Source organism: Quercus robur, chromosome 10, assembly GCF_932294415.1.
Source record: "Quercus robur chromosome 10, dhQueRobu3.1, whole genome shotgun sequence".
NCBI lineage: Eukaryota > Viridiplantae > Streptophyta > Magnoliopsida > Fagales > Fagaceae > Quercus > Quercus robur.
Genome location: NC_065543.1, coordinates 54,789,245 through 54,817,101, shown reverse-complemented (window position 1 = coordinate 54,817,101; position 27,857 = coordinate 54,789,245). Strand labels below are relative to the sequence as shown.

Here is a 27,857-nt window from a genome sequence, read left to right as displayed (position 1 = left end):
TAGGCACCCAAAAAAATGATTGAATTTTCATTAAATTGTATAATTCAATTCAAACTTCAATCTTCATTTCACTGTGTGCTTTGTACACCCAAGCCTCTCTCCAATAAAATACTGAATAGTCTGACAAATAGAATGTTTATGCACAAGCAAAAAACAAAGAATTACATTCTCTCTCTCTCTCTCTCTCTCTCTCTCTCTCTCTCTCTCTCTCTCTCTCTCTCTCTCTCTCTCTCTCTCTCTCTCTCTCTCTCCTGTTACAACAATGACATCGCTTTATATAGGTGGTAAGTGGGTGACCTTAGAATCCTGGCAAAACTGAGAGGTCTGCTATCCCTCTTGGAAGGTCAGCAATATCTCTGAGCAGAGCAAGCCTGTTTTTTCTAATTCTTTCTTCTTCCTGCAAGCACAATTATTTTTTATAAACAAATGAATGTTGAAGTGAAACTGACCACATCTAAATCAACAGAGAAGAACTGCAAATGGAATGCACAGTTTTTTCTTTTTTTTAAGTGAATTAATAACCAAAACCAATTAGCATAATCTTTTCTAGCTCTACATATTGCCCAAAATCAGATTTTAAAATTTCAGAATAGCACTATTACAATGAAAAATGCTCTATGAGCTAATATCAACAGCCTCAGGATCAACTTAGTTAATATTATTAGCAGAATTACTACTACTGCCACTGTTACTCGGAGCATTTATTTTATTTTATAATTAAATAAGGGAAAAACCTGTTACAATTTGAAATCATGACTTAAAGTCGCGAGTTTAGTTCATTTGGGGCAGTGTGGATCCACACATGTAATAAACAATGCCCATAAAATAATGCTCTCATGTTTTTCCAGAAGACCTGGTTGTATCCTCAATAGAGCAAACGAACTTCTAAGCAACAGCAATAAGCTTGTGACTACATTCCAAAAGGTGTATGTTTGACAAAATCAGCTTTGCTTTTTAACAAGCTGGCAATAAGTAATTCTCAAAACTTTTTGAATTTGTCTATCAGAAAATAAAAAAGTTATCTTGAACCATATGATATGTGACTGGAACCAGCCTTGTGTCATAGAATCTACGGAAACTGAAGCTAATAAACTGTCTTGCAAGAAGACCTTGCATATGCATAACTATGGACCGAGAACAGAGCTGACCGTCCCTCAGCTCTACCTATTGAATTAATGTTACAAAAGCATAAGCTAATAGAAAACAGCCAAGCACCGTATATCAAGATGAAACACAGTAACACTCCTCTCCCTCCATGTGCATGCAATGACCTTTAACTGAATGTAGCCTTGAATGTGCAGAAAAGAAGAAATCACTACAAATGAAGATTGTCACTAATCTAACTGAGGAACTCAACAAAAGATAAGGCTTTGATACCACGTTGGACAGCCAATTCCCAAAAACTTAAATCCTAATAAACTACCACTTGTCCCAAAAGGTTAAGCTGCTAGGAACAAGGGAGTTTAATTTATTTAACCATCATTTTAACAGCCCTCACGTGTTGACTCAGACTCCCCCTTGATAGGTGGGGCTGAATACATGAGATTTTTAACTATTTAAAAGGGAGATAAAGTGGAGATAGGGTTTGAACTAAAGACTAATGCTCTAATACCATGATAAACTATCACTTGTCTTAAAAACTTTAAGCTATTAGGAAATGGTGAATTTAATCACTTAACCATTGTTCTAACAAATCCTGTTGGAAACAAAGTCAGCAATGTATCAAAATAAGCAGCTGACACTGGGATTTTTTGAACTCAATAGAGATGCTCAACATGCAAATTCAGTTACAAGCAGGTTGGGCCTGGGTAAGTTTCCGCAACTCCAAATCAAATTTTAAAAAAAATTAACGTACATTAATTATCAGCTAATCACCAAAAGGAATTGGTCCAGTCTTTTATACCTCGTTGCAAAATATAAACAATTTGAAATTAGACAAGAACCTTAAAATCACAAGAATTAAGTATAAAATGTGATGGATAAGTACCTATATAAGCAATAAGCTAAGAAGGTAACATAATTAAGCATCCAAAAATTGATCTACATGTAGGCATATGAATGTACTGATAAAATACACGTTGTACACATGGTTGCAATTGCTCATACTATGCAAAATGAACAAAACACTGCCAGAAAATAACACACACACAAACACACGTGTGTTTGTGTGTGTTCTGCATGTAAATTTCATTATATCTTATGAATATCTAAATATGTATGCAACAACAACTACCTAGCCTCAGTCCTGAAATTTTTAAGATCAGCTATGGATCTTCAACAGACTAGTCAAGATCAGCCAAATGTATTTTTACTATACATTTACGCAACTAGAACATAAATAGAATTGGAAACTCATTAAAATCTAGAGATACTCAACAAAATAAACAAATATTTGTTTTTCAAAAGATATGCAACATTGATCTAAACATCAAATTTAGGTTCAATTATAGTCTTCCATTACTTTTGAAACCTAAAACATAGCTTGTAAATTGCCATAAAACCTATTTATCAGGCTACTCCAGGTATGAATGACATTGTTTCTTCTTATAAAAAAATTAAAAAAAAATGGATGACACTGTTTCTCATTCTTTCAAGCCCCAAGGGTGTGATTTCCACCTAGTACATGTTAACTTCTAATGTTACATATGTTTATTCATGTAAGTGACAGGCAAGATAACATACCACCATCACAAAGACATGGTTAAAGAATTCTTCAAGTGGTTGTACTAGCTGTGAAGATATTTCAACAAAATCATCTATCTCAATTCCTGTAGGAGGACAAAAATGGTAGATTTTATAGTTAGTTAAGCAAATTGTGGCCACCAGTTATCCACAAAATCAGAAAGAAACAGGCATGAAAAAAAAAAAACCTGAACTACACAGAAAAAGGAAATATAACAGAAAGAAAGAAATACCAGGATGGATTTTGTTTTTAACTAACAAGAAAGCGCTCCATAGAGCTCTCTCTTCATTTGTCTCGAAGGCAGCCTCATCAACCTAATAAAGACATATTCATCCATTATAAGGGGATAGGCTAAAAATAAATCCTTAATAGTATAAGATATATTTCGTAAAGAGCATTGTCCCAATATTGAGAAATGGTTTTAAAAAAAAAAATAGTAATGAAACTTTATTGAAGAAAAGGAACTACTTCATGCACGCAGGATTCTACAAAAAACAGTCCTAAAGAGAGACAATAAATGAAAGTTACAGTCTAAGAGAAAGAGAATCAATGAAGTTTACAACAGAATGCATCTCACTATGGCCCAAAACATAGGACCATTCAAAAAAAATTCTTAGGAAATATGATTTCAGCTGAGTTACTAGGCATCTACACCCTCAAATGCACATTGATTCCTCTCCCTTCATAAAGTCCACAACAGGCAAAATGGATCTTAAGTTCCAAAAAAATTAAGAAAGTTTACCAAACTAATTCCCCCACAACCAGAGAGTAGCTCAACAACACTCTCGGGATTACCAAATGAGCCCCAAATGCAGAAAAGGTACAAGTCCACAATTCATAAGCAATCTCACAATGCAACATATGATATACAGTTTTTCCATTGCTTCTGCACACGCAACATCAATCACTAGAGTGATCTCATTCTTATTTAGATTGTCACCGGTTAGAATATCTCCCATGCTGTGGCCCAGACAAAAATGTTTCCCCTTTTGGAGCATTTTGTGCACCAAATACTTTTTCCAAGGAAATGTCATTTCCCTTGTGCCCCTTAAAGCATCATAGTATGAGCAAACATCAAACTGACCATAACTAGTCAACCTCCGGTTCATTTGATCCAGACCCTCACTATTGGGAAATAAGATACAAACTGAACAAACATGACTCATTTACAAACTGAGGTAGAGGTATACAAGTACATGGGTTGACACAAACATGACTCATTTAATAATCGTGTCAACACGCCTCAACCCCAACACAACGTGTGTATTAAGAGAGTTAACACAAGACAACCTACGTAACATGCTTAATAAACAAGTCTTGTTGAATTGACTAAAAAATCGACATGTTTTTTATATTTTATAAGCACATAAATTATAATAATTATAAAGAAATATACTTCAACTAAAGTACTAATAACATATAATTTAAAAGTTCTTAATTCAACATAGTAAACTTCCATCCTAATTTAGAAATACAAAACATAAAAAAATTAATATTAGATGAGAGCTTCTTTTTTTCTTTTCTTTTTTGGGAAAAAATGTTATGAACAGTTATTCACAATAGAATTTACCAATATAGACATTAAAATTCATTTAATTACTCAATTGAGCCAATTCTATATTTGAATTCTAATATGTGTTGGATAAAAAAGACAATTATAATATGGGTTAAACATGTTCCGTGTCAAAACGGATCAACTTGCTTTGACACAAATAATGAACTAGGTCATTTCAAGTTAATTGTGGATTAAATGACACAGAATTGACCCATTTCATAATCGTGTCAAAGCAGGTTTACCCTCTTTGACGTGAACCCATTTACACTAAATACTAATCCACAAAAAATTGAGTTGTGTTCATAGATCGTGTCAAACTATGTCACCGAATAACATGACTCTTCTATATAAATCACTCAAAATTTGGACTAGGTCTCTTGGAGCTATTTTAGAATGTTAATCAGCATTCTGAAGGGGAGATTATTGCTCCACCTTGATATTGTTGTAGCTACAGTACACTTTAAAATATATATATATATATATATATCTAATAATTAGATAGTTAAACTTCAACTAAACTAAGCAACCTTAAACAATCAACACTAACTAACTTATCCAATTATTATTATTTTTAAATCAACATTAAATAAAAACCAAGTGATTTCCAATTATAAACAACCCGGCCTTCAAACCTACTAAAACCCTGAGGTGGACAGCCCATCAAGCATAAATTCTTAAACCATCCTCTGCACAATAAAGATAAGAACATTTGAATATTAACAAAAATCATTGAATACTTCCCACAACATGCTCCACATAACTGACCAAAGGCAGCTAATTCAATGATAAATGGAGCTGGGAGAGTACACGATATGGATACCCCAAACCAGGCACTAATATTAGTCAAGCTGAGAGATGGAATTATACTATATCATTTGAACTAAGTAATTTTGTTGTCAGAGAAGCAGAGAAAGAAAATGAAAATCCACTGTGTGACTGACATTGGACCAACACATGCTTAACATAAACACACACAAATTATATTGCACTTCTGGTTTTTACAACATGCACCACCAATTAAGCCCTAAAAAATACCTTTGGCAAAGAGGCAATGGACATCTGAAATGGTTACACATGCAAAGAATCAAGCTAGACATGTCAAAAATGTAAAAAAGGAAAAAAATATGTAATACAAAATACAGAAAAGATGTCTGTGCTTGAACACTAGAAGGACGGGTAGCCACACACTCACACCATAGAACATCTTAAAACAATTAAACAAACAGTGACGAGCACTGCTACACATGTCAGAATGTAAACAGACAAAAATAGACCTATGAAAATACAAAGTCAGGAACTAGATAAATTTCAGGCCCAAAAGATAAGGCTTCTATAGTAGAAAGAAAAAGGTACCTCCATATCAGGGTCCACTTCCTTTCCACGGACAATTCTTGTTGGACGAGAATATGCTTCAACAACCTTTGGAAAAAGATTGCCTCTTGACAAGGATGCCATCTGAAACCAATTTTTTTAGACCATTAAAAACTAATACATAGTTCAAGAAAATTGTAAAAATGTATAAGAAAGATCTCCCATATAAGTCCTTTTTCTTTAAAGTAAATATTTAGAAAAAGGCACTGAAGCCATGTATATGCAATAGATTTTTGTAATTAAATCTTTTACTCAAGAAAAAGAGACCCAAAAAAAAAGGAAAGAAAGAAAGAAAAAGAAAACCATTTTAGAGCAAGGATTGCAAAAGATGGTAGATAAAGAAATTTAAGGGTATCAATATCATATCCTAATCCCAGATCACAGATCAGTGCCTCCTGGCAGCTTCTGGTATATATCTATGGTATCTCTGAAAGTTACAACCACATTCATCTAAGAGATTTATTATTTTCAAGAAAGAGTGCAGGACTGCATAAAGAAAAGAATTTTTTTCAGCATAACTTTAATGTGGTGGTTGAATCTATTAAGTAGTTATTTGCAGCAGACACTGGTCAATATATACTAAAAAGGAGTATAAAAAACGTCATTTACCTTATTTGCTGACTTTGCTGCCAGAGAAGGCAAGTTTGCCCGCTCTGCAAGGATAGAACGAACCACTTCTGAGCTTATTCCCTTATCAACCTGTAACCAAATCACAGCCAATTTGTCTAAAAGTGAGCTCAACGTCTAGTCAGAATATATTACATGTCCTCAAATAACATACTCTGATTATTAACAAAAATTAATTTAAAGGATTAAAAATTGCAATGAGTAAATAATAACAGTAAGCCAAACAGATTATCTGACATAATACAGTTAAAAAAAAGCTTATATTACCGGAAACTACCACAATTGAATATATAGAAAATTTGGGGAGAAGAAAACATGCACATCTCCCTTGTCAACTAAAAAAAGGAGAATACCAGATCTAATGATTGTTTCAATAAGTAGCTGGAGATGGCTGTAACCTCTTAAACATTATGAATTCAATCTATTGTAAAGACTTCAAGTATGGTTAGTTTCCTCACCAATGCTCTTCGAACCAAATGACATCTCCTGTCCTCATGAAGAAGGGGTGGAGGTTAAGGTTACTGGTTCAATTTACTACAGGTGTGACCGTGTGAATAGTGTTTACCTAGCAAGATAAGTTTGGATCAGTACATCTTCCTTTCTACACACTTGTTCTAGGTGGTGTGCCCATTTTCTTTTATATTTTCCAGATGAGCATGGTGGAAAATCAGCTAAAAATTGAACTTCAGAATTTGCAGTCACCGGTCAACCATTAACCACATTTTTGTTAAAGATAAATGTATTCAGACAAACTATGAAGAGCAGGCAAAATTTCTGTGAAGTATTGGTACTAAAACCATGCCTCCCAGCCAATGCTGTCATAGCTCGGCAGAGAAGGCAACAAGAACAGAACGGGGAAGGAGTCTTAGGTTTGAGTCTTAACACTATGCCCCAATAGTACCATTCCTTGTTTTCTGTTGAATATATTATTTTTAGCAGAAAATAAAAACCTAAAAAAATAAGGAAAACATTCTGGCAAATGAAAAGATGCATAAGTTTTGTTAAGCAAATAACTCCACAACATAAAGATTACACACCAGAAATTGCTCGAGTCTCCGAGTAACAAATTGAAGTACCTGAAAGGAAAGATGCAACAATCATAATTGGATGCCCGTAACAGCTGTAAACAAATTTATAAGCATGATGATGAATCCAAAGTTGCAAGGGATGGCATATATAAGAGTTGTTCATATATAGTAGCAATCAAGAAACACATGCAGAAGTAGAGTAACAGAAACCTACTCAAATAATCAGTTGTATTCCATTATGTGGCATTGGTATTTATAGTGGTAACCATAGGAACAGTGATGTTAAATTTTGATACAACTCTAAAAGGGTATTGTACTTACATCTTCTATTGTACTGGCATCTACTTGAATGGGTTGGACTTCAGCAGCGAGTTCCAAAGCTTGTTTTAGATCCAGATTTTTATCCTTTTCTACCAACAGTTGGACCTAAAAGAAGCAAATTCAGCATAATCGAGTATAATTATCACAGCCTCACAGCATTAAGATAATAATAACTTACAAGACCATAAGAGATTCTTCGTAGGCCGAATGGATCATTGGTGGAACTAGGCTGACAACCAGCAGCAAATAAGCCAACAAGGCTATCTAATCTGCAGAAAACATATTACATGAAGACAAACTGCAAGCAGAGTATCCTTGTTGAAAAGAGTAAGCATCCGGTGCAGTTTAATAATCTTCTCTTACAAACTCATGTCTAACCCAGGACTAAAACTACCCCCTCACCACCACTCACCCCCCCAGACCCCTTTCCAAATAAAAAGGATGACAATACATTAGAGAATCCATGCATGCATGCCATACAAAGGAACTGTGCCTGTTCTAGGGCATTAGGCTATTTGAGCAAGATCTGATGACTTTATGGACCATTTTTTAACCACTACGGAGAGATCTTCAGCTGTTTTTGCATATTAGGGTGTTAGGTAATTGAGCAAGAAACTGAAATCCCACTTCTTTTACAATTTAGAATCATTTTTGACAGAGACAACTCAAATGCTCTTATCAAATCTTATTCATTCAACTTCTTCAGTGGACCTCGAGAAAAAATTTACCTACCAAAACAAGCCATGCTTTTCTTGCCAGATTGCAACTCCATCCAGTTGGTTTTGCTTTTTAATCTTTTTCCCCCACTTTTTTTATAAGTACTAAAAATTTTATTAAAGGACAAAATATAAATACAGAGGATGAAAATACTACATCCTTTGAAGAAATTACAACTGAATATTCAAAAATGAAATCCAAGAAAGAATCACAATGTAAACTGCCCAAAATGCACAAGTCAAACAATAAATGCAGGAAAATGGTTTTTAAGTAAGTTTCTTCTTTCTTTTTTCTTCTTTAACTAATACACCATATGCCCAAAAAAGGAGAGAACCATAAGCCCTCTTTATTCAGTTTTAATAATTTTCAGCATTTTTGAGCAAACTCATAAACTCATATGGCATACATTTAATTTATCCAAAGTAAAATTTTAGGTCAAACTACAATTTTGGTCCTCAAACTATGCATCTGCCTGAACTATCAATAGTTTCAAAGTTCTGGAAGTTCTGAAAATGTCTCAATGTGCCCTTACCCTACCTTTTATCAATATGTGAATGGCAATCACTGATGTAGCACATGTGTTTCTACAAGTCGTTATAATACTCATGTGACATGTTAGGCCACAAGCAGGCCTCACATAATCAGAATATATTGAGATATGTGAACTTAAAATTAAAGAATGTAAAACAAATAGAAAATATTTGTGGTCCCTAAACCCTTATTTTTTGAGAGCACCATGTGGCTTAACATATTATATCAACATTATAAAAACATATACAAAAAAAATGCCACATCAGCAATTGTCTTTTGTGTTGTGATGGAAAGGTAGGGTAAGGATAATATTGACTTGATTTTAAAACTTCAATAATTAAATTGAAACAATTGATAGTTTAAAGATTAATTTCATATCTAACACATAGTTCAAATACCAATATTGCATTTTGACCTAAATTTTATTTAGCAACCAATGAGCCTGAAAGGGATAAGTAAATGAACTTATGATTTGAGTTTCACCTGTCAGCAATTGCCAAAACTATCCCTGCATCAGTTGCCGGAAGAATGTCCCCAGAAAATCTAGGAAGTGTGATTTCATACAATGCCTCTGCAACCTGCAACACACAAAGCACAGAAATTGAAACAAAAACAGAGTATATTATATTAAGTAGCACATGTGAGGGAATTATACATAAATTCCTAACAAAAAAAAAAAGAAAAAAAATACATATATGAAACCCGAAAAGAAGAAATAACAATTAAAAGTAAGATGAACCTGCTCAGGATAGCCATCTCTAATAGCATAATGGCGGGCCATTATTCCTGCGAGAGAAGTAAATTCTGTGACAACCGCAGTAGCAAGATCTGACATAGCAAGTGATGCAGCAACCTGAAGAACTTGAAGCATATCTTCATCAATTTGCAGAGCCGAACTTAGTTTGGTAACCATATTCTGAATGCGAGTCATCTTGTCCAGCATTGTTCCTAGTTTCTCCTATTGTATTTCAAGTTATCAAGATGTAAGAGCTATTAGAGAAGGGAACAGTGTCAATTCATCATCAATCAGATATAATTCCAGCACTTTCAAAAATCACTTTTGATCTTAAAGTTTCCCCCATCCCCTTTTCTTTCAGGGGAAAAAATCCACTATGAGTACTACAAGCTTAAACGAGTTTGTTCAATTATTATATAAAAGAAACAGTGTTAAAAAACAGTTACATGCTGAACTTTCTAATTCAAAGAAGACAACAGCAAAATTCTCTAATTCCCAAACATATCATCTCTCCTTTCTCATGGATTAAAAAAAGAAAGAAATAACCTACATGGAAAAGAATCCCTTTCAATTTACTTCGGAATTCTGAAATTTTTTTACGTGTATCCATCTCATAAAAAAATTTAGCATCTTCATAGCGAGCTCTGCACAAAAATGAAACGCTTTGTCTCATATGACAGCTCAATACGAGAATAAGATGGAAGGCATAATAACAGTGTAATTCCAAAAACATATGCAAGCACTCAAAGTAGATTCATGAGAATTGAAATTTCAAGCAAAAATTGTTAGGCTCAGAAACACCACACCAAAACCTTATGCCCATGGGACTCACACTAGGTAATGGCCGTAAAATACCTTTTTAAAACCTTATGCCTGCAGGACTCACAATAGGCAATGGCCTTAAAATAACATACAGACAGAAACTTGGACCTAATTTGCCTTGTCAAAACATCTACAACTTCTGATTTAGGTGGAGAAAAAAGAAATCAATTCTAAAAAGATCTATAGAATTTTTCCTTTGCCAAAAGAAATTTAAGGAGCTATGAGAAGTTTAACAGATCATATCCTCCTCTATTGACTAAAGAAAAAAAAAGGTAAACCAGTGAGAACCTTGTTTACCTGAGTACTGCTTCATTTCCTTTTCTCACTACAGTCTCATCAATTGCACCATTTGCCACCTAAAAGCAAAACTCATGTCACCACACTACTTACAAACAGATCAACCTTGACACTTTAAGAGGAAAAAAAATGGTTATAATGTAGATATAACTGGTAAGAATGTCTCACAGCAATGAAGTATGGCAATAGCCTTCCAGTGTCATCACTAATAGCAAAGTATTTTTGGTGCTTCTGCATAACCTGCATAATCGTACATAACAGTCAACAAATGATGCACAAATTTCTAACCCCACATTAAAAGTCTGATAAACTTTTGACATCTTACCATAGTTAGAAGGTCTTTTGGAAGCTCTAAGAAGGACTCTTTAAACTTCCCAAGTACTGGAACAGGCGCCTCAACAAGATTTACAACCTAAAATATTATGCAAACAGATATACTAAGAACTTTGTTTTTGCCCAGAAGTAAGCACAGTTCAAGAACATGCCTATTGAACAAATTTCACCAAAAGAGAACACATCTATAACCTCATCAAGTAAGCCCTCCTTAAAAAGTATGTGTCCATTGACACTTTTTGCTAACACATTAGAGTGCTCCAAAATCTTTTTCTTACGTTCCTGTAAGAGAAAACAAATCATTCAAAAATTAAGTTTTGCTAATTCTATACTTCTTCTTCTTTTTTTCTTTTTTGGAAAAGAATACAAGAAAAACGAGAAAATGTTTGTAGCTATCCATAGTTTTGCAGAAAGTAGAAAAAGCAAGTTACTTCATAGTACCTCAATTTCAACATTGATTCCAGCATTCCTCATAACTTTACCATAAGATTCTGCACTTTCTACCTGTGAATAGTTTTGTGGAGCTTTGACTTAATCAAGCATCTTAGACTTGGAAAACAAAGAGCAACACCTAATACAACCCACCCCCCTCCCCCCGCACAGGACAAAACGCACCCACACTCACCTTTAGAAGTCCAGGAATATAAAATCCATAAATTAAATAGGTATACTAAAAAATCATCAATATGAACAGATAAAAGAAATCATAATGTGGGAAATAGAGTGATATAGCCCTCAAGCAACATTCACAAATACTGTTAAGATAGAATCTACCAAAGGGAGGAAAAAGATACATATGGTCAAAATTTGTACTAAAAAAGAATTAAACGATTTGTAGCCACTTATTTGCAAACCTAATTCGAATTAAAGGTTAAAATCAAAATTGTGAATTTAAAACAAAAATCTTCAGATCTGTATAAAACAGGACAATTATTCAAGCGAACAAAATTGGCCACAGCTCAATCAGTTGTACTTTCTTTGATAAGTTTTGGCCACAAGAGCAGGAAGAAGGGGAAATTTGAACTCGTAACCTAACCTCCACATTATGAGCTGTGGTCCTCAGCCGATTGTGCTACCCTTTGAGGTAGCCAATTAGTTATCTCTAAAGGAAGAAAGGAAAGATATCTGCATTGATCTTTGTGTGTGTATTGACTATGGGTTATATGATGAACACACAAGATAACGCGGTCAATCCTGTCACAATTTTTCTATATTCCCTTCAATAAGAAAATTGATTCACTCGAGATTTGAGTAGTTAGATCGACCTTTGGGGAGGGGGAGATAATTATTTTTGTAAGATATACATGACTACATACACAGATACATAAACCAAAAATGAAATAGAGACCTAAGTAGTCCGAGTAAAATGCAGAGGAAGCTGATTTTGGAAATTGAAAAATAAAAAAAGTATAAATTTTACCCACATACCATGAGAGTAGCTGAAGGAGTATTACGAAGGCCATAAGACAGGTTGCCACTACATCCAAAAAAAAAAAAACCCTAAATTTGTAAGTACACTGTATAAACACACAAAAGGAAAAACCAAATCCACAAACAACTTTTATATGCATTTCCCCCTAATGAGCCAAACGATAAGATGCATTTTAGCCAGTGATTTAACCACAAAAGGAATAACTCTAGACAAAACAAGCCATGCACCACAAAGTTCTATTCTGCCCTTCTCTTTTGGCATTGAAACTGTCTTTTCTAGAGGAAACATGCATCTATTGTCAGCACAGAACCAAATCAAGCAACTTGTTGACCAACATGAACTTTCTGAATAGTCTACAAATGCTTTTTTCTTTAGTATTTTTTTATAATCCTGTTAGCTTTTTTTTTTTTTTTTTGAAAACTTGAGTATTAGCCCATGGACTAAATTTACATAATAGGTTGGGTTGCATCAATCTACTAGTTACAAGTATGAGAATCTCGCCTAGTAAAAATTTCTCCTCAAAATAACTAATAAAAAATAAAGCCTCAGGCACCTATAGATGAACCCCACATTGCTAAGAAGGGGGGATGGATGATAGTTTATAGGTTTCTAAGCTACCTTGGGAGTTGTGGGGAGGGCTAAAAATGTACAATTATGAGCCTCATCCTACCCTTCTCTCCTTCTCAGAATATTCTTTTAAGTAAAATATTTCATTTAAAAAAAAAAAGATCCTCTCCTCAAATTATTTGGTGAAAATCAAATTTCTAGCATCAATGCCTAGATCTCCAAAGGTAATTCATTTCATCAGTGCCTAGATCTCCAAAGGTAATTCATTTCCTCCATTAACAACAACTCATTTGTCAATAATGACAATGCAATGCAATGCCCCACTTAGCGAATTAATTTCTTAGGCCCATAATGAATTCCATTTCATTGTAGATCTTCAAAATGATAAATAAACATGTTTCTAACAAAGACTGCCGATTATTGATTCAGGGAGATGCAATGCCATCCCCATAAGGAACACTATACTTCAAAACCCTCAAATAAAAGCTCATGTTGCAACAACGGAAAACGTAGCCCAAGACAAGCCAAGCCAAGCCAACCCACTTTATTTGAAATACAATTGTGCAATTATATATCAGAGAGAGAGAGAAGAATAAAAGTAAGCATGATCACCTCAAAACTCCAGCAAACATGAATGGCACGACTACATCTCCATGGAGGGCCAAAATCCAACGAATAGGTCTGCTAAACATGATCTACATGTTAACAGCAAGGGCTTGATTAGCAAATCCAGCAAACTAAAAATATAAATATATTGACCAAAAATATAGAATAACCACAACAAATAATTTTATTGCTTATGAATAAAGCAGAATTAAAAATGAAAAACACACACACACACATGATCTACATATCAACAGCAAGGGCTTGATTAACAAATCCAGCGAACTAAAAAAATGAATATTTTGACCAAAAATATAGAATAATTACAACACAATTTTATTGCTTAAAAAAAAAAACGGAATTAAAAAAACACACACACACACACAAAAATTGAAAATTCTAGGATGGATCCAAGTAATCATGTTTTTACCTAATTACAATACTAAGTGAATTGCCGGTCTTTTATTTACAATAAAATTGTTGGCACAACAATTGCACAAGGATTACATATTGTAAGTCCTTGACAACAACATGCTGGACGAATCAAGCACTAAATCCCGGAGTTATTTTCATCCATTAAGGAGGTAGAGAACTTGCAAAAGGAAAATCCAACATATGATTTTACTTGACACTGAAAAAACTAGTGACCTATGATGCAGAATGTAGTGAGGAAAGCAAGAAAATAAAAACAAAAGGGAGAAACCCAAGGCTTCACCACCTAAGGGTGCTTGAAATCACCACCAAGCGAGAGAGAATTTCTCATCAGAAAATTCTTATTCAAAAGGCAGTCCCTTCACAATTACAAGAGCCACTATTTTAATGGGCTTATAGGATCAAATCAATATGAAAGATTTAATCATGCCACAAAATCCTTAATCAAAACAAAGCCAAACTAATTCAAAACTCAAATACATGAAAGTAATAAAAGTCTGAAATTTGATGTCTCAAATAAGTAAAAATCAGAAACAAATCTAGTGTCCACACCAACTCCCCAAGTTGACGCAAAACGTGGTTAGGGAATGCAAAAAAAAAAAAAAAAAAAAAAAAAAGAAAGAGAGAGAAAAACTCTAGGCTTCACCAACTAAAGGTGCTTGGGATCACCACCAAGCAAGAGATAATTTCTCATCAGAAAATTCTTTATTACAAGAGCCACTAATTTAATATGGCTTTCAAGATTACATCAATCTGGAAAGATCTAATCATGCCACAATTAAATCCCACAAATCCATAATCACAATAAAGCCTAAACTAATTCAAAAAATTCAAATGCATAAAAGTAATAAAAGTCTGAAATCTGGTGTCTCAAATAAGTAAAAATCGTAAATAAATCTAGTTGCCACACCAAGTTGTCTCACTGGTAATCCGGAAAAGGCCATTTCAATTTAATGAACAAAAGATTAATAATTGATTTTTTTTTTTTCATTTTTAACTAACAAGAAAAGAGGAACACATGCAAATCAAATGTTAAGAGCCGTAAATAGAAATTAAAAATTAAAATTGTACAAACCTGAGAGTTCCAGCGCATTGACTTTGGAAATGATATTTTAGCAATGGTACTGGGTAATTCTTCAGACAACACCTATTTATAGCAAATTAAAAACAGCATTTATCAACAGATCCTTATGGGTAAACATTGTTCAATTAAAAATAATAATAATAATAAATAAATAAATAAAAACCACAAAAGGGTGACAATAGAATCAAAAGGCAAGCCACATGTCCACTATTCTAAAGCAGCAGTCCAAGTAAGTAGCCATTAATTCCCAGAATCTTAGAAAATCATTGAGCAAATTGTCACCTTAAGGAGATAGATAAGTAATCATTAATTGCATACTAGAAACATGGTATTCCATTATTTATCTGTACCTTGATAATTTGTACTCACCAATAAGCTCCAATAGCTAACAAGCCTATTAATGTAAAAAAATAGAATAATTGACACACATATTAAGTGATGTTCATATATCTGCATGTATCATTGGAAATTACGTTTTCTTTCAATCAGTATTAATTTTAAGCATCAGATATTATTGCATCTGTCACCTTAATAATAGAAAAGGGGCATGGTAAAAAAAATGAAAGAGCCCTAATCTTCATCAATGCTTCCTTGAATTCCTCCCCAGCTCTTTTTAATTGTATCCTATTCCTGAGTTCTACAAATAGTACATGAGATAAACTTTTCTACCAACATTTTCTGTTGGAAACTGTTACTGTTACTGTTAATAAAGTTTCATTCAGTTAATCAAAACAATTGATCTTTGTTTTTTTTAATAGATATAAAGGAAAGTAATACTGTTCATTCAGTATTTGTCTTAGATTAAAATTAGCACATATTGAGATCTTAACTGAATCAGTACACATCTGCAATTGTACATCCAAATTTGATGGGCACTTCATCTAACCAAATACATTCACAATAAATAACTAAGGAAAAAATTTCTTTTTTTATGAGAGAAGTTCATAAATACAATTAGCAAAGAGAAAAAGAGGCACTAGAACCTCAACAGCAAGTCGGGCAGATTCCATTATACGAGCATATAGATACTCTGTTTTCCCTGCATTTTGAAAAAACCCTCATGAATACCCATTATCAAGTACAAACATTATGTATAGCAACTTAAAAACAAGAAAATGTGAATTTTCTGGAACAAGGCCCAAAATTTCTGATGGCTAACCATTCAAATGTGCTAAGCTTTAAAGGCCAAACTTACTTCCCCTCAAAGTAGCAGTTAAATAGCAATAACTCAGAACTTTTGCAGCAAAGTGGCCCATCAATAAATGGGCCAGATAAAGGTTCACTTCTATAAAAAATAAAAAATAATAAAAAGGCAGCACGGGAACCCTAAAACCCACCAGGGTAGAGGTAGTCCCAACTAAAAACCCAGTATGCCCCAGCCGAATTATGTAGTAAACAACTATAGTACAACTTAGTTGATTTGGCATGAGGTGTACTAGCAAATTAAATTGATTAGTTGGTCAAATGAAGATCAAATAGCATATGATTTTCTATACTTATACTGAACATTAAACATTTACAGATACCGAAAACAATCTTCCGTGAATACAATTAGGTAGATCTCATACACGATTTATTGGAAGTGTATGGGTAAGCTCATCAACCCACCTCACAGATGAGTCAATCGTTTCCATAGATTTTTGCCAATAAGCTCTAGCTCAAATGACACTTCATGCCCCCATAGAATGGCTTGGAGGGTAAAGTCATGTGTTCAAACCCACCAGAATCACCAGATGCATGTTTACTTGCCAATCTAAAAAAAAAAAAAAAAAAAAAAATTGTTTCCATATATTTTTACCAATTATCTGCAATCTCCAAATGTAAACATGTCTGCTATTGTTCTCACATAAGGTGGAAAATTCGGAAAGAGAGGCTTCCCTAAATGAAAGTGATAATACTAGTGTGCAAGCAGAGTTTAGTGCTTAGAGACAGCTGGTCAATGGCCGTGGAGCTTGGAATTTCTTGTTTAAAAGTGGAAATGATGCTGATAGTTGTCAACTTAGTCACCGGGAATTTTGCCACTAGCAGACTAACATTTTCCCTTGTTGATTGCAGATAATTGTTATCCACCCTCTCTTGCAGTAGTCTGACTACAGTGATACTCTTGCTTAGCTAGACTATTCATAAGATGAGGATTTTGTGTGCTATGACCAGCCTCCTTAAAATATAAGTCCTCTTTTGTGTAATGACAATACTGATTTGTAAAAGGGGTCAACTTCTAAATATAACCATTGCAAGATATTTGCAACATGATAACTTAACACAATAAAAACTAATCACCATACACAGTTCTAAGTCACCTTCTAGTAGTAGTTTTTTTTTTTTTTTGGGGGGGGGGGGGGGTTGGGGGGTTGGGGGTGGAGTATTGAAATAATTAAACCATCTCTATATCCAAAATCATATAAGAAGTACAAATAAATTCAAGGAGATGAACAATGAAGTAAACTTAGATCTCAAAACCTTCTGCTTGTAATGGCAACTATTTCACTTTCTTTTTTTCTTTTTTTAGGTAAACTTTGCACACTCACCATCAATCTTTCTATTCAATGAGTCCAGTGGTATAGAGTATCTACGGCAAAACCCCTCAGCAGCCTGACATGAAATAACAAGTTGAATATTATATGGCTATTTATATTCAAATCAGGTACCAACCAATTAAAAATGATGACCTTTTAAGTTACACCAGTATACAATGACATCTCAATAATTACACTAACAAGTGAGCAATGGATTCTAGCTTTGCCAAAGTTACAGCACAAGCTAGGAAACATAAAATACGTGTAATAACTAATAATCCCTTCCATGAAGGAAAAACAAATAAATTAACATTAATAATAAAGCAAATGCACTCATGGTAGTTACTACCTACTTCTATCACTGTTTTCAAATAATCTCACCACATAAATCATTTGGCCAAAAAAGCAAATTTACTTAAGCTCCCAGGAGAAAAAGAATGGCAAACCTTTGTAGCATTTCCTTGATTATCAAATGCTTTTGAAACAGGAGGTCCTCGAACCTCAACCTCCTTCTCAGCTTGTTTAGTGCAAAGATTCTCAACACAAACCTGGAAATGTGACAAAAAAGGCACACATCATTACCGTTCAGTGTGATGAAATGAAACTAGATAAGGTCCTGAAATTTTGAACACTTCTGAAATTTCAGTGGACGGTCAATTTTAGTACTAAGAGCCACATAGGGTACTATAAAATTCAACATATTTAGATGTAAAACCTGCACTATTGCATGTGAAACACAGTTCTTTTTTATTATTAAGTATAAGATAGAAGAACTGAACCCAGAAACAAATCCCATGGAAGAATGCAATTAGGCCATTAAGCCATAAGAACAAAGAATAACTTCTCTTCTATTTTCTCTATTTGGAAAACAATGTCAGCATTTTGCAAAGAAAAATATAGTTTCACTGTACCAGTAATCTGCGAGGTGTTCCAAATGCTTGCACTTCACCATGGCTTAATCTTTGTTTTTCCAACACCAGCAATATTAAGTCTTTGAGCTGCAATGACCAGCATTTCAGTCAGTGAACAACTATAGATGGAAAATTAGACGGAAAAAGTGGGGTTGACAGTATCTAAAAGGTAAAGAGAGCTTCAAAACCAACCAACCAAAAAAAAAAAAAAAAGGAAAGGAGATAGCTATAATAAGAAAAGGATCAACATGCTTCATGTGAAAAAAAAGAGTACTTGCTGGCCTGCATCAACTACATCTTGAGGTGGCATCTCTTCAGTCCCAATCTCAAGAACAAACAACCTTGAATCATCATTCACCTGTGACATAAGTCAAAGAATAAACCCACATTTAAAAGTAATAACTAATGTACACATAGTAGTTGTTAAACCGTGACTTATTCTGGTCAAACAATAAAATTATAATGTTAAAAAGTTCACATAAATTTAAAGTTCTAGCAATATCCAACTACTAGAATTTCAATGACAAGGTGTCAATGGTAAATTGAGCACCATCCCCCCTCTCTCTTAGACACATATATATATATTATATGTCTAGGAGTGTACAAACACAATTATATAATTGCTTAGACCATTTAGTTCTCATGCGTTATTTATGATGTCTTTAAAGCTACAAGCATAGGTAAAAAAATCCAGGACTCCCATGTACATCTGGTGATCAAACCACATCAACAAGAGCATGCCACAAAAAGGGATGTAACAGTAAATCCCAAAATAATATTGAGTCTATTCATGTAGGCTTGATCATTCATACATATAATTAAAATGTTAATAAATCAATAAAAAATGAAAGCTAAATTAGCCTTAAGAAAATTGCTATATCAATACTACAAACAATGAGAGAAGTTCAAGTCAGCTGCATATGCAAACTAACCTTCTTGACTGCTGTATCCAAAAGCTCTTTAGGACACACAACATGAACAGGGTCAGAAGCAACACCCAGTGGATGTCCAAGAGACTCCCTGGTATTCAACCAAAGTTGTGCACACTGACGAGCTAAACTGATTGAAGAGAAAAATAAATAAAATTAAAAAAAACACACACACACAAAAAAAGAAGATAAGATAGACACAGAACTCAGGAGGATTAACCTGAAAGGATCATGTTCTTAAAAAAATATCTTTGTTCAGGCCTAGACCAGCAATTTATTTGCAGGCAAATAATCTGTCATGCATGTCTTTGTTCTGTATTATCAAGCTGCCAACCATTTCATTGATAACATAGACACCAATATTGGCCCTTAACTTCATATAAACATTCAGTTAATGGAACCAAAGTTGGTAAATTTGTTTAGCTAAGCAATGATAAGTGATAACCAGTTGCAAATTATAGTGGCAGGGACTGTTAGTTTCAATAGTCCTCCCTGCCTCCCATTTTGTTGATCCTATGGATCAAAAGACAATAGACTTGTTCCGCTATAAATACAATATTAGTTGAGCTGCTTGAGCAGTATATCGCAAGTTGCAGACTACATATTAATCTTTCTCCTGCTGATCAGAGCATATATGTCCCCTAAGATTTTGCCAGAACATGTCATTGGCACCATAAACTAATAATGCCCTGTACTCAGTTGAAAAGTCTACCAGATGGTCTATAAATTTAGTTCTAAAACCTTACCCATTAATTGAATCTGTACAAAGAACATGGTAGGTCATGTTATCACAGATAGGGCTGAGACAATGATGACTACAAAAAGGATATCTGCCCAACTTTAAGATCGAGAGATTATCAGATTAAAAATAAAAATTGATCTCTACAAGTTTCTAAAAGTGGACCTTAATACCATTCTACAGCAAAACAAAATTCACAACTTCAATTTTACCAGTACATACATGACAGTGTTTTTCTATTTTGAGTTTTCTGGGCCACAATTAGGAAGAATCCTTACCTTCTTATCCGACCAAAATATCGAGCACGCTCTGTTACCCCAACAAAGCCTCTAGAATCTAAGATGTTAAAAGCATGAGATGTCTTCAGAAGCTGATCATACCTAGCATGTAGCACAGCAAATGTTAACTTAAAGAAAAACAGAGAAAAGTTTTCCAAATAATGCACTGAATAATGGAACATAATAAAAATTAAACAACATACGCAGGGATTGCAAGGCCTAAAGCAAGCAAAGAGCGCGCCTCTTCTTCAAAAAAATCAAAGTGTTTCTGAAGATGATGAACACTAGCATGTTCTAGATAATATGCACTCATTTCCTTCCTGAAAAAGAAGTACGAAATACATTGATTGTGGACATTTAGAAAGTAAACAGCACAGTCAAGCTTGATAATGCTTATATAACAGAAGGCGGAAAAAGAGCAAAATAAAGAGAATAGAGATTAAAAAGGTTAATGGAAGTATATCAGATGGCATCCCATCCAACTATCTTCAATGCCAATCAAGCACTTCAGAGTTCTTTTAAATTAGCTTCCAGCAGTAGTATGCTTCAAAAAGAGGCAAAGCTGCTCACAAAGGAGAAAGTACTTGACTAAAAAAAGGGAAGGAGGCAAAAAGTTCAGCAGTTAACTTCTACAAAGAAGACTAAAAGAACACAGTGGAGAAGAAAGGTGGGAGTTCGAATATCACTAACTCGAAAAGTTTATTTGCATAAAGTACAAAATGTTTGGGGTAGCAATTCCATAAAGACCATGACAAAAATTTAGAAAGGCAAAAGATTACCAGCATTTAGGAAGAAAGTACGAAACATAATCCATTATTCAAGAATACTGAGTGATGTACATTGACAATCTTTGAAAGATTATAAGTATTTGTGACCACAAAGTTCTAGCACTATTTTGCCTTTAAAGAAAAAGAAAAAGAAAAAAAAAAAATATATATATATATATATATATTGAGGGGAAACCTACTCATTCTCCAAAAACAGCTCCCCATATGTAATTCCATCAGCATATTGAATTTTCTTAAAATGATCAACTCCCTGCCAATTGGTTCAGACAAATTTAATAAAATGGACAATGAGATCAAAGATTAATAAAAGAAACAATCAAAGACGGACCTGTAGTAACATGAGGATGCGCTCAAGACCATAAGTGATTTCAACAGATATGGGCGACAATTGCAGGCTTCCAGCCTAGAGAAAAAGAACGGGAAAAAAGCTTCAAGTGAAACCAAATAAAACTTGGCAAAATCATGAAAAATCAACAGTACCTTGACCAAGGGAAATAGTTATTATTACAGTAAACATGAAAGCCATATCATCCAAAATTAGGGAAGATTCTTAGCTCTATTCAATTTAAAGGAGTAACCTGCTGGAAGTAGGTGAACTGGGTAATCTCCATTCCATCCATCCAGATTTCCCAGCCTAAACCCCAAGCACCAAGTACCTATAAGCATGTTTGGTCAGCACGTGGAAAACAAACAAGCTAATGATCCATTTCGGCAAAAATGCTTCCTCAAGAAAAATTTTACACATATAGTTGCACTATGCTTACGACTATGAGCCATAGCAAGGAAATCTAACCAAGTTAAATTGTATCTCAGTAAGACGCACTAATTAGATCTTCATAAAATAACAAGGGAAGAATAAAAATCCACCATCAAAGACAAGATATTACCGGACTCTCCCAGTTGTCCTCCACAAATCGTATATCATGCGCGCTAACATCGATACCTATCAAGCATAAAGCATCACTGTTAAACGAAATGTTGAAAAAAGGATAAAATGTGAAAATGTTAAACAGTTCTTGTCATTTGCACTAACATCAATGGGACTAGATGATTGGCAATCTAAACAACAATTACACATAACATGTAACCTTATTTAATAGAATTGAATCCCAGAGGCCTTGAACCGCAATCTTACCCTCCATCTGAATATTAAGGGAGTAGGAAGCACCATTTGAATTTTGAGCTAGAGCTCATTGGCATCATTTGAAATTGTTTTGGAAACAATGGTCATTAAAACATAGAAGCTTTTAGGCCAATGAGCTCTAACTTAAATGCAACTCCTCCCCTTGTGAAGCTAGGTGGAGGGTCTGGTCAGATTTCTAGATACTTGTAACTTTAGATGATGTTTGTGGCTACCCTCGTACACTTCCTGTGTACATGGAGATCATTGCCTTCATTTCTCTCCAATAAATTTTTTTAATTACTTGTAAAAGAAGAAGGTGGAGCATCAGGTCATGGGTTTTCAAGACCACCATATACGTATCCAATTACCATTAAAAAGAAAAAGACACAGAATCCCTTATGTTCCTGCATAGATATAACACGGAATGTAAATGGTGCTTATTCATTTTAATTGTAAAGGAATAACCAAAATCCTTGGAAACTATGACAGTATAAAAATCAAAGGTATTACTATATAGGGACAAAAAATAGAACATGAAGTGCCATAGATATATGATAAATTTTTTTTTTTTTTTTTGATAAGTTATATGATAGTTAAAATAATAAAGTGATCTCATAATCATCAACCTCCAAGCCAAAGAAGGTAGTGATCATGATTCTCATTTCTCAATCAAATTGGTAGATTGAGGTAGAAATTCAGCCCGTTAAATCTAACAGAGATAATAATATTAACCACTTTGTTTGTTTATTTATACTTGAGCTTTAGATTGATCATATGGAATGCAATTTTATTAAAGTTGGAACTAGATATTAAGTGATGATAAAATAGATGGACAAATAATGCCAACAAGTTATCATTTTCAGTATCTTGGCTCAATCATTTGTAAGAATGGGGAGATTGATGAGGTATAGAACATGTTATACATGCTGTTCTTTTTTGGGGGGGAGAATTGGTTTGGGAAGCACTAGTCAACTATATGGAATATGATACCACGTTGTCTACTGTGGTTAGCTTGGCAGGAATGCGATAACCGTATCTTTGAAGATAATGAGAGATCTTTAGATCTTTTAAAACATCTTCTATTTGGTACTTTATTTCAGTGGGCTCGTATTTGGGTCTTACACAATGTATTTCGATTTCTGCTTTCTACAATCTATTAGCTTTAGCTCTTGAGCTTTATGTATTTTCTTCATGTCCAGAGTGTTCATCATCATGAACACAATGTTCATTTTTCAATAAAAGTTCTATTACCTATCAAAAAAAAAAAAGTTACACATAAAATTAGAGTTGGGAGACATAAAAGTGAATTGAGAATCTTGCATGATTGAATATTACCATTAAGTTGAAGGGGGCGTTATATATGATTGCTATAAGACCAGCCATACTTCAAGGAAAAAAATGATGGGCTACTAAGAAACATGTTCATGAAATGAGTGGAATACCTAGAAAGAACAAATGATGATGTAAGGCCTAGTTCATTTTCCAACTTGAAAGGAGAGCTCATGATTATCATATTAGGGAACCACTAGATACCCAACTTTCTCCCATTTATGCAGAAAATGGGTGTGCCTTTGCATCTTTGTCAAGAAGAACAACCAACAGCAACATTTTAAGGCCTAGTTCATTTTCTTATACAGCATAACTTCTAATGAATTTTTTTCCCTTTTTTTAAAGGGAAAAATGAGTTTTAGCCCGTCGTTTATGATTAAGATGTGGCTCAATTGCTAGTTTTCTTCTTGTATTGATACGGGCGTCAAGAATCAATAAGCACAAGACATGAAAATGGACAGAGGGCACCAATGAATTCTTCTCAACTTATTTTGATAAGTAATGATATTTTATTGAAAAAATACTACTTGATGTACAAGTAAAATGAACACAGAGGAACCTAAAGAATTACAATTCTTTTCAACTTTAAGAACAATGCAGAAATGCCTTTAAGCTTATAGCAATTTAAAGAAAATATAGGCAGAGTCACTACCTAAAGCTGATAGGCTACGAATAAAAAGGTCTTGTGAATTTCCAGGATCAGGCTTTAATATAACCTGAGATCAAATTTGAATGCAAGCAGTAAGGTATTGTAAAACAAAGCTCCCTAAATCATCCAGAAAAGAAAATTTTTATCCATAAACTCAAATTTAACCTGAAATTGAGTGTGTCTTTGAAGCCTGTTTGGGTTTTCACCATAACGACTATCATCTGGCCGAATGCTAGGCTCCGCATACCTTTCATATGAAACTCCACATTAGCAGTTACCTAAGAAAACTCTTCTTTCTTTTTTTTTCAAAAGGGATGGTTTTCAAGTATCAATGCAGTTGTCAAAATGTAAAATAGTAGTGACAGAAAATCTCACAACTTTATAGCATGTTAAATTAGCTAATCGAACAATATTTTGAAGATTCCAGCAAAAAATCAAAGCAATCAAAATCAAATTTTCAAATTTTTTCAAGCATAGTTACAATAAGCAAATGCTTATAAGAAAGAATTTGATCCCGGAAACGTCTAATTCACACAGGCCTTATCAACCAGCATGCATTAAAAATCCAGATCACCCCAATATTGATCAGCCAATTACCCCATTATATGCATGGCCGATCTGTGCATTTTTTTTTTAAATGTATAGAAACCTTTGGCAGAGATATCTTGTTATTGCAAAAGAAAATGAGAATAATTTTGGCTGCCATAAGTTAAAATGGTTGATTCCAATCTGCTGTTTGTTTATTTTATGTCTTTTCAACAAACAAGATAGGCAAGTATGGTAGCATCAAAGTCAACTTATAAGGAGGGGATTGGGGGGGGGGGGGGGGGGGGGGGAATATATTGATTTTTACTATTTTATTTTGCACCATCTTCAGTTTCATTTACAAACAAGAACAACTTCTTTATAATTTACATACAAAAAAAGGGACCAAGGGGTATTTTTCATAATGTTGCAAACAATTGAACTGGAATATGGTTAATTTAAGCTACATGGTTTCTAGGAAATCATTATTTATATATTTAGTTCTTAAGTGAGCATGCACTGTACGTGACCGTATAGCCATTCTGTTAGAGAAGTATTGAACTGCTTCGGTTTTTAATAATGAAATTTTATTGGAAAAAAAAAATGGATATGTACTCAGGAATAAACAAAATAGCCCTAAAAAAGTACAAGATATCCAAACAGTGAATGTTACAGTCTAAAGGAAGGAGAATCAATGAAGTCTATAATAGAATGTATCTCACTATGATCTATCATCTGTGATCCAAAACAAGGATCCATTCAAACAAAGCTTGTAGGAAAGTTGATTTTGGCTGAATAACCGAGACACCCATGCCTTCAAAAGTGTGTTAATTCCTTTCCTTCCTTAAAGTCCACAAAAGGCATGAAAGAGGTAGATTCCTCACATACAAGGATGGTGTTTACCAAACCAATTCCTCCATCCAGAAAGTAGTAGGTCTACAACCCTCTTGAACATTACTCATTGAACCCCATATGTCAAGAAGGTAAAGGTCACAAATCAGATGCAACGTCACAATGCAACAATAGATGATCTACAGTCTCACCACTACATCTACACATGAACTAATTATACAAAACATTTGACCCTTTTACACATAACTGGATCTCACGTGCAAACAAACTAGTATCAACAACAGAAATCCTGCATTGACTACCAATCACTTTTCTTCTCTTAATTAAGCCATATACACCATAATCCCAAGGAAACCATCCATGTTCATTCATTATTTCAGTTACTACATGACTCTAAACATCATTTTCCTAAAATTTCAACACCTGCTTGCACAAGAAGATACATCAAAAGAAGTGACAACACTTGCTTCGACAAAAATATATACATAGTAACGCATGGAACTTCCAAAAACAGCATACTTACGCAACATTCCACGGTTCTGGACCCAGAACTCTCAAGAATGTAAGAGGATTCATAGTCCCAGCTCCAACCTGGCCAACAAAGATTAACGTAAATTACATCAAACAACTCACCAAGTGTGAAATGGATTTATATTAAATTGTAGACTAAATTAAACTTTTGACCGTTAAAAGTTTGACGTTATTTTCATTATGGTCCCGTGAGTTTCATATTTTTCATTTTCATCCACCAAATTTGATTCCGTTTTTAAAATGATTCTTCCCCATGCCAACTAAACAATGCCATTTCTTCTCTGTTTCATTTTTTTGCTATCTCATAATGGCCAAATTAGTCACGGACATAGATGGAAGGACCATTTTGAAAATGAAATTAAACTTGCTGCAAGAAAATGAAAACAACACCGAGGGCCCAAGAGTGTATTCTAATCTTAATTGTACTATCAAACAACTGCATTATATAATATTGAGAAAGTTTAGGGTCACAACTTTTGTCACAACTCTGAGGTAGTTAACTATAAGTGATAGAGAAAAAGTAGACCTAGTGGGTCCACCACTCACAGTCGACCACATTATCAAGTTGTGTCAAATGTTGTGGTCGTGGAATAACTGATTACAGCTGTGTTTAGTTCAAGGGAAATTGATTTCCGGAAAATATTTTCCGCATTTACAGGCGTTTGGAGCGACAGAAATGGTGGTCAAATAAAGGCATTTATGGCAGAAATTGGGTTATGTTTTCATTTTCCATAAACCATTTTCTCCCTCACCCAAAACTTATCAACCGAAGCTCCACCCCAACCCCCACTAACGTCCCTGGTCTCCTGTGCTTGGGAAATAATGTGATAAAGTAGTAGAAAATTTTCCATAGCATTTTCAGGAATGCATCAAAACACTGTAAAACATTTTCCGGAGTATTTTTCAGAAACGCAACCAAACACTAACACAGCATTACATTACCTCAGTATTGCTGCATTGCATTACGGCACATCCAACTGAGCCCCAATATTCCTATAAAAACACGAGTTGAGAGTAACAGTATCATCATCAATAACACTAACAAAGAAAAACGAAGAGAAAAAAAGCGTGAATTCAATTGAGTGAGTTGAGAAGAAGTGAGACCTGGAGGCGCTGAATGGCTTGCTGGAAAGTTGGGACGGAGGACTTGACAGCTTCGTTGTTGTTGTTGTTGTTGGAGGAGTCCGAGTCCGTAGAAGGCGAGTGTTGTGGAATACTAGTGGAGGTGGAGGAGGTGCTGATTGCGGAGACGGCGTAGCGGCGGCGAGGGCGGAAGAGGTGGTGGTTGCGGTTGGCGACGCGGAGGAGAGAGAAGCCGGAGGTGTGGGGTTTGAGGAAGGAGATGACTAGGGGAAAGGCCAGGATGGCCATTGCTAATGGCTATGCTATGGCTATGGCTATGGCTGTGATATTTTTTGTATTTTGAGGCAGGGACTGGGATAAGAAACCGTCGTCGTTTTGCCTTATTTAAAAGCAGGAGAAACTGTGAAAATCTTTTTATTACACAATCCGTATACTCTCATTTGGAAACTGTTTTAGTACTGTATA

The 27,857-nt window shown here is 34.4% G+C and overlaps 1 protein-coding gene across 1 annotated transcript; it reads right to left on the bottom strand.

Annotated features, from left to right (window-relative positions):
• On the bottom strand, window positions 1–27,729 carry LOC126704457 (glycine--tRNA ligase, chloroplastic/mitochondrial 2-like). Its single transcript, XM_050403494.1, has 36 exons — window positions 27,414–27,729; window positions 27,252–27,302; window positions 26,302–26,369; window positions 24,567–24,648; window positions 24,405–24,468; window positions 22,188–22,243; window positions 21,879–21,956; window positions 21,629–21,703; window positions 21,480–21,550; window positions 20,716–20,832; window positions 20,513–20,614; window positions 19,499–19,625; window positions 18,841–18,924; window positions 18,567–18,653; window positions 18,102–18,203; window positions 17,668–17,731; window positions 16,123–16,178; window positions 15,131–15,202; window positions 13,633–13,715; window positions 12,450–12,498; window positions 11,463–11,525; window positions 11,214–11,303; window positions 11,014–11,100; window positions 10,857–10,928; window positions 10,689–10,747; window positions 10,120–10,213; window positions 9,573–9,791; window positions 9,317–9,411; window positions 7,764–7,854; window positions 7,586–7,690; window positions 7,274–7,312; window positions 6,219–6,308; window positions 5,592–5,693; window positions 2,916–2,997; window positions 2,683–2,768; window positions 1–397 (listed from the first exon to the last, which is right to left on the bottom strand). Exons 1-36 carry the CDS (start codon window positions 27,678–27,680, stop codon window positions 299–301), a joined length of 3,228 nt encoding a protein of 1,075 aa, XP_050259451.1. The 5' UTR covers window positions 27,681–27,729; the 3' UTR covers window positions 1–298.
• Window positions 27,730–27,857: the final 128 nt, after the last annotated feature.

What these genes read in the sequence shown, in the direction of transcription:
- LOC126704457 (XM_050403494.1), bottom strand. Translation starts at nt 27,680, where the DNA reads ATGGCCATCCTGGCCTTTCCCCTAGTCATCTCCTTCCTCAAACCCCAC. An exon ending in TGGATACAGCAGTCAAGAAG is followed by an intron (nt 18,925 to 19,498) that starts GTTAGTTTGCAT and finishes CTTATGTCACAG; the next exon opens with GTGAATGATGATTCAAGGTT. An exon ending in TAGTTGATGCAGGCCAGCAA is followed by an intron (nt 18,654 to 18,840) that starts GTACTCTTTTTT and finishes TGGTCATTGCAG; the next exon opens with CTCAAAGACTTAATATTGCT.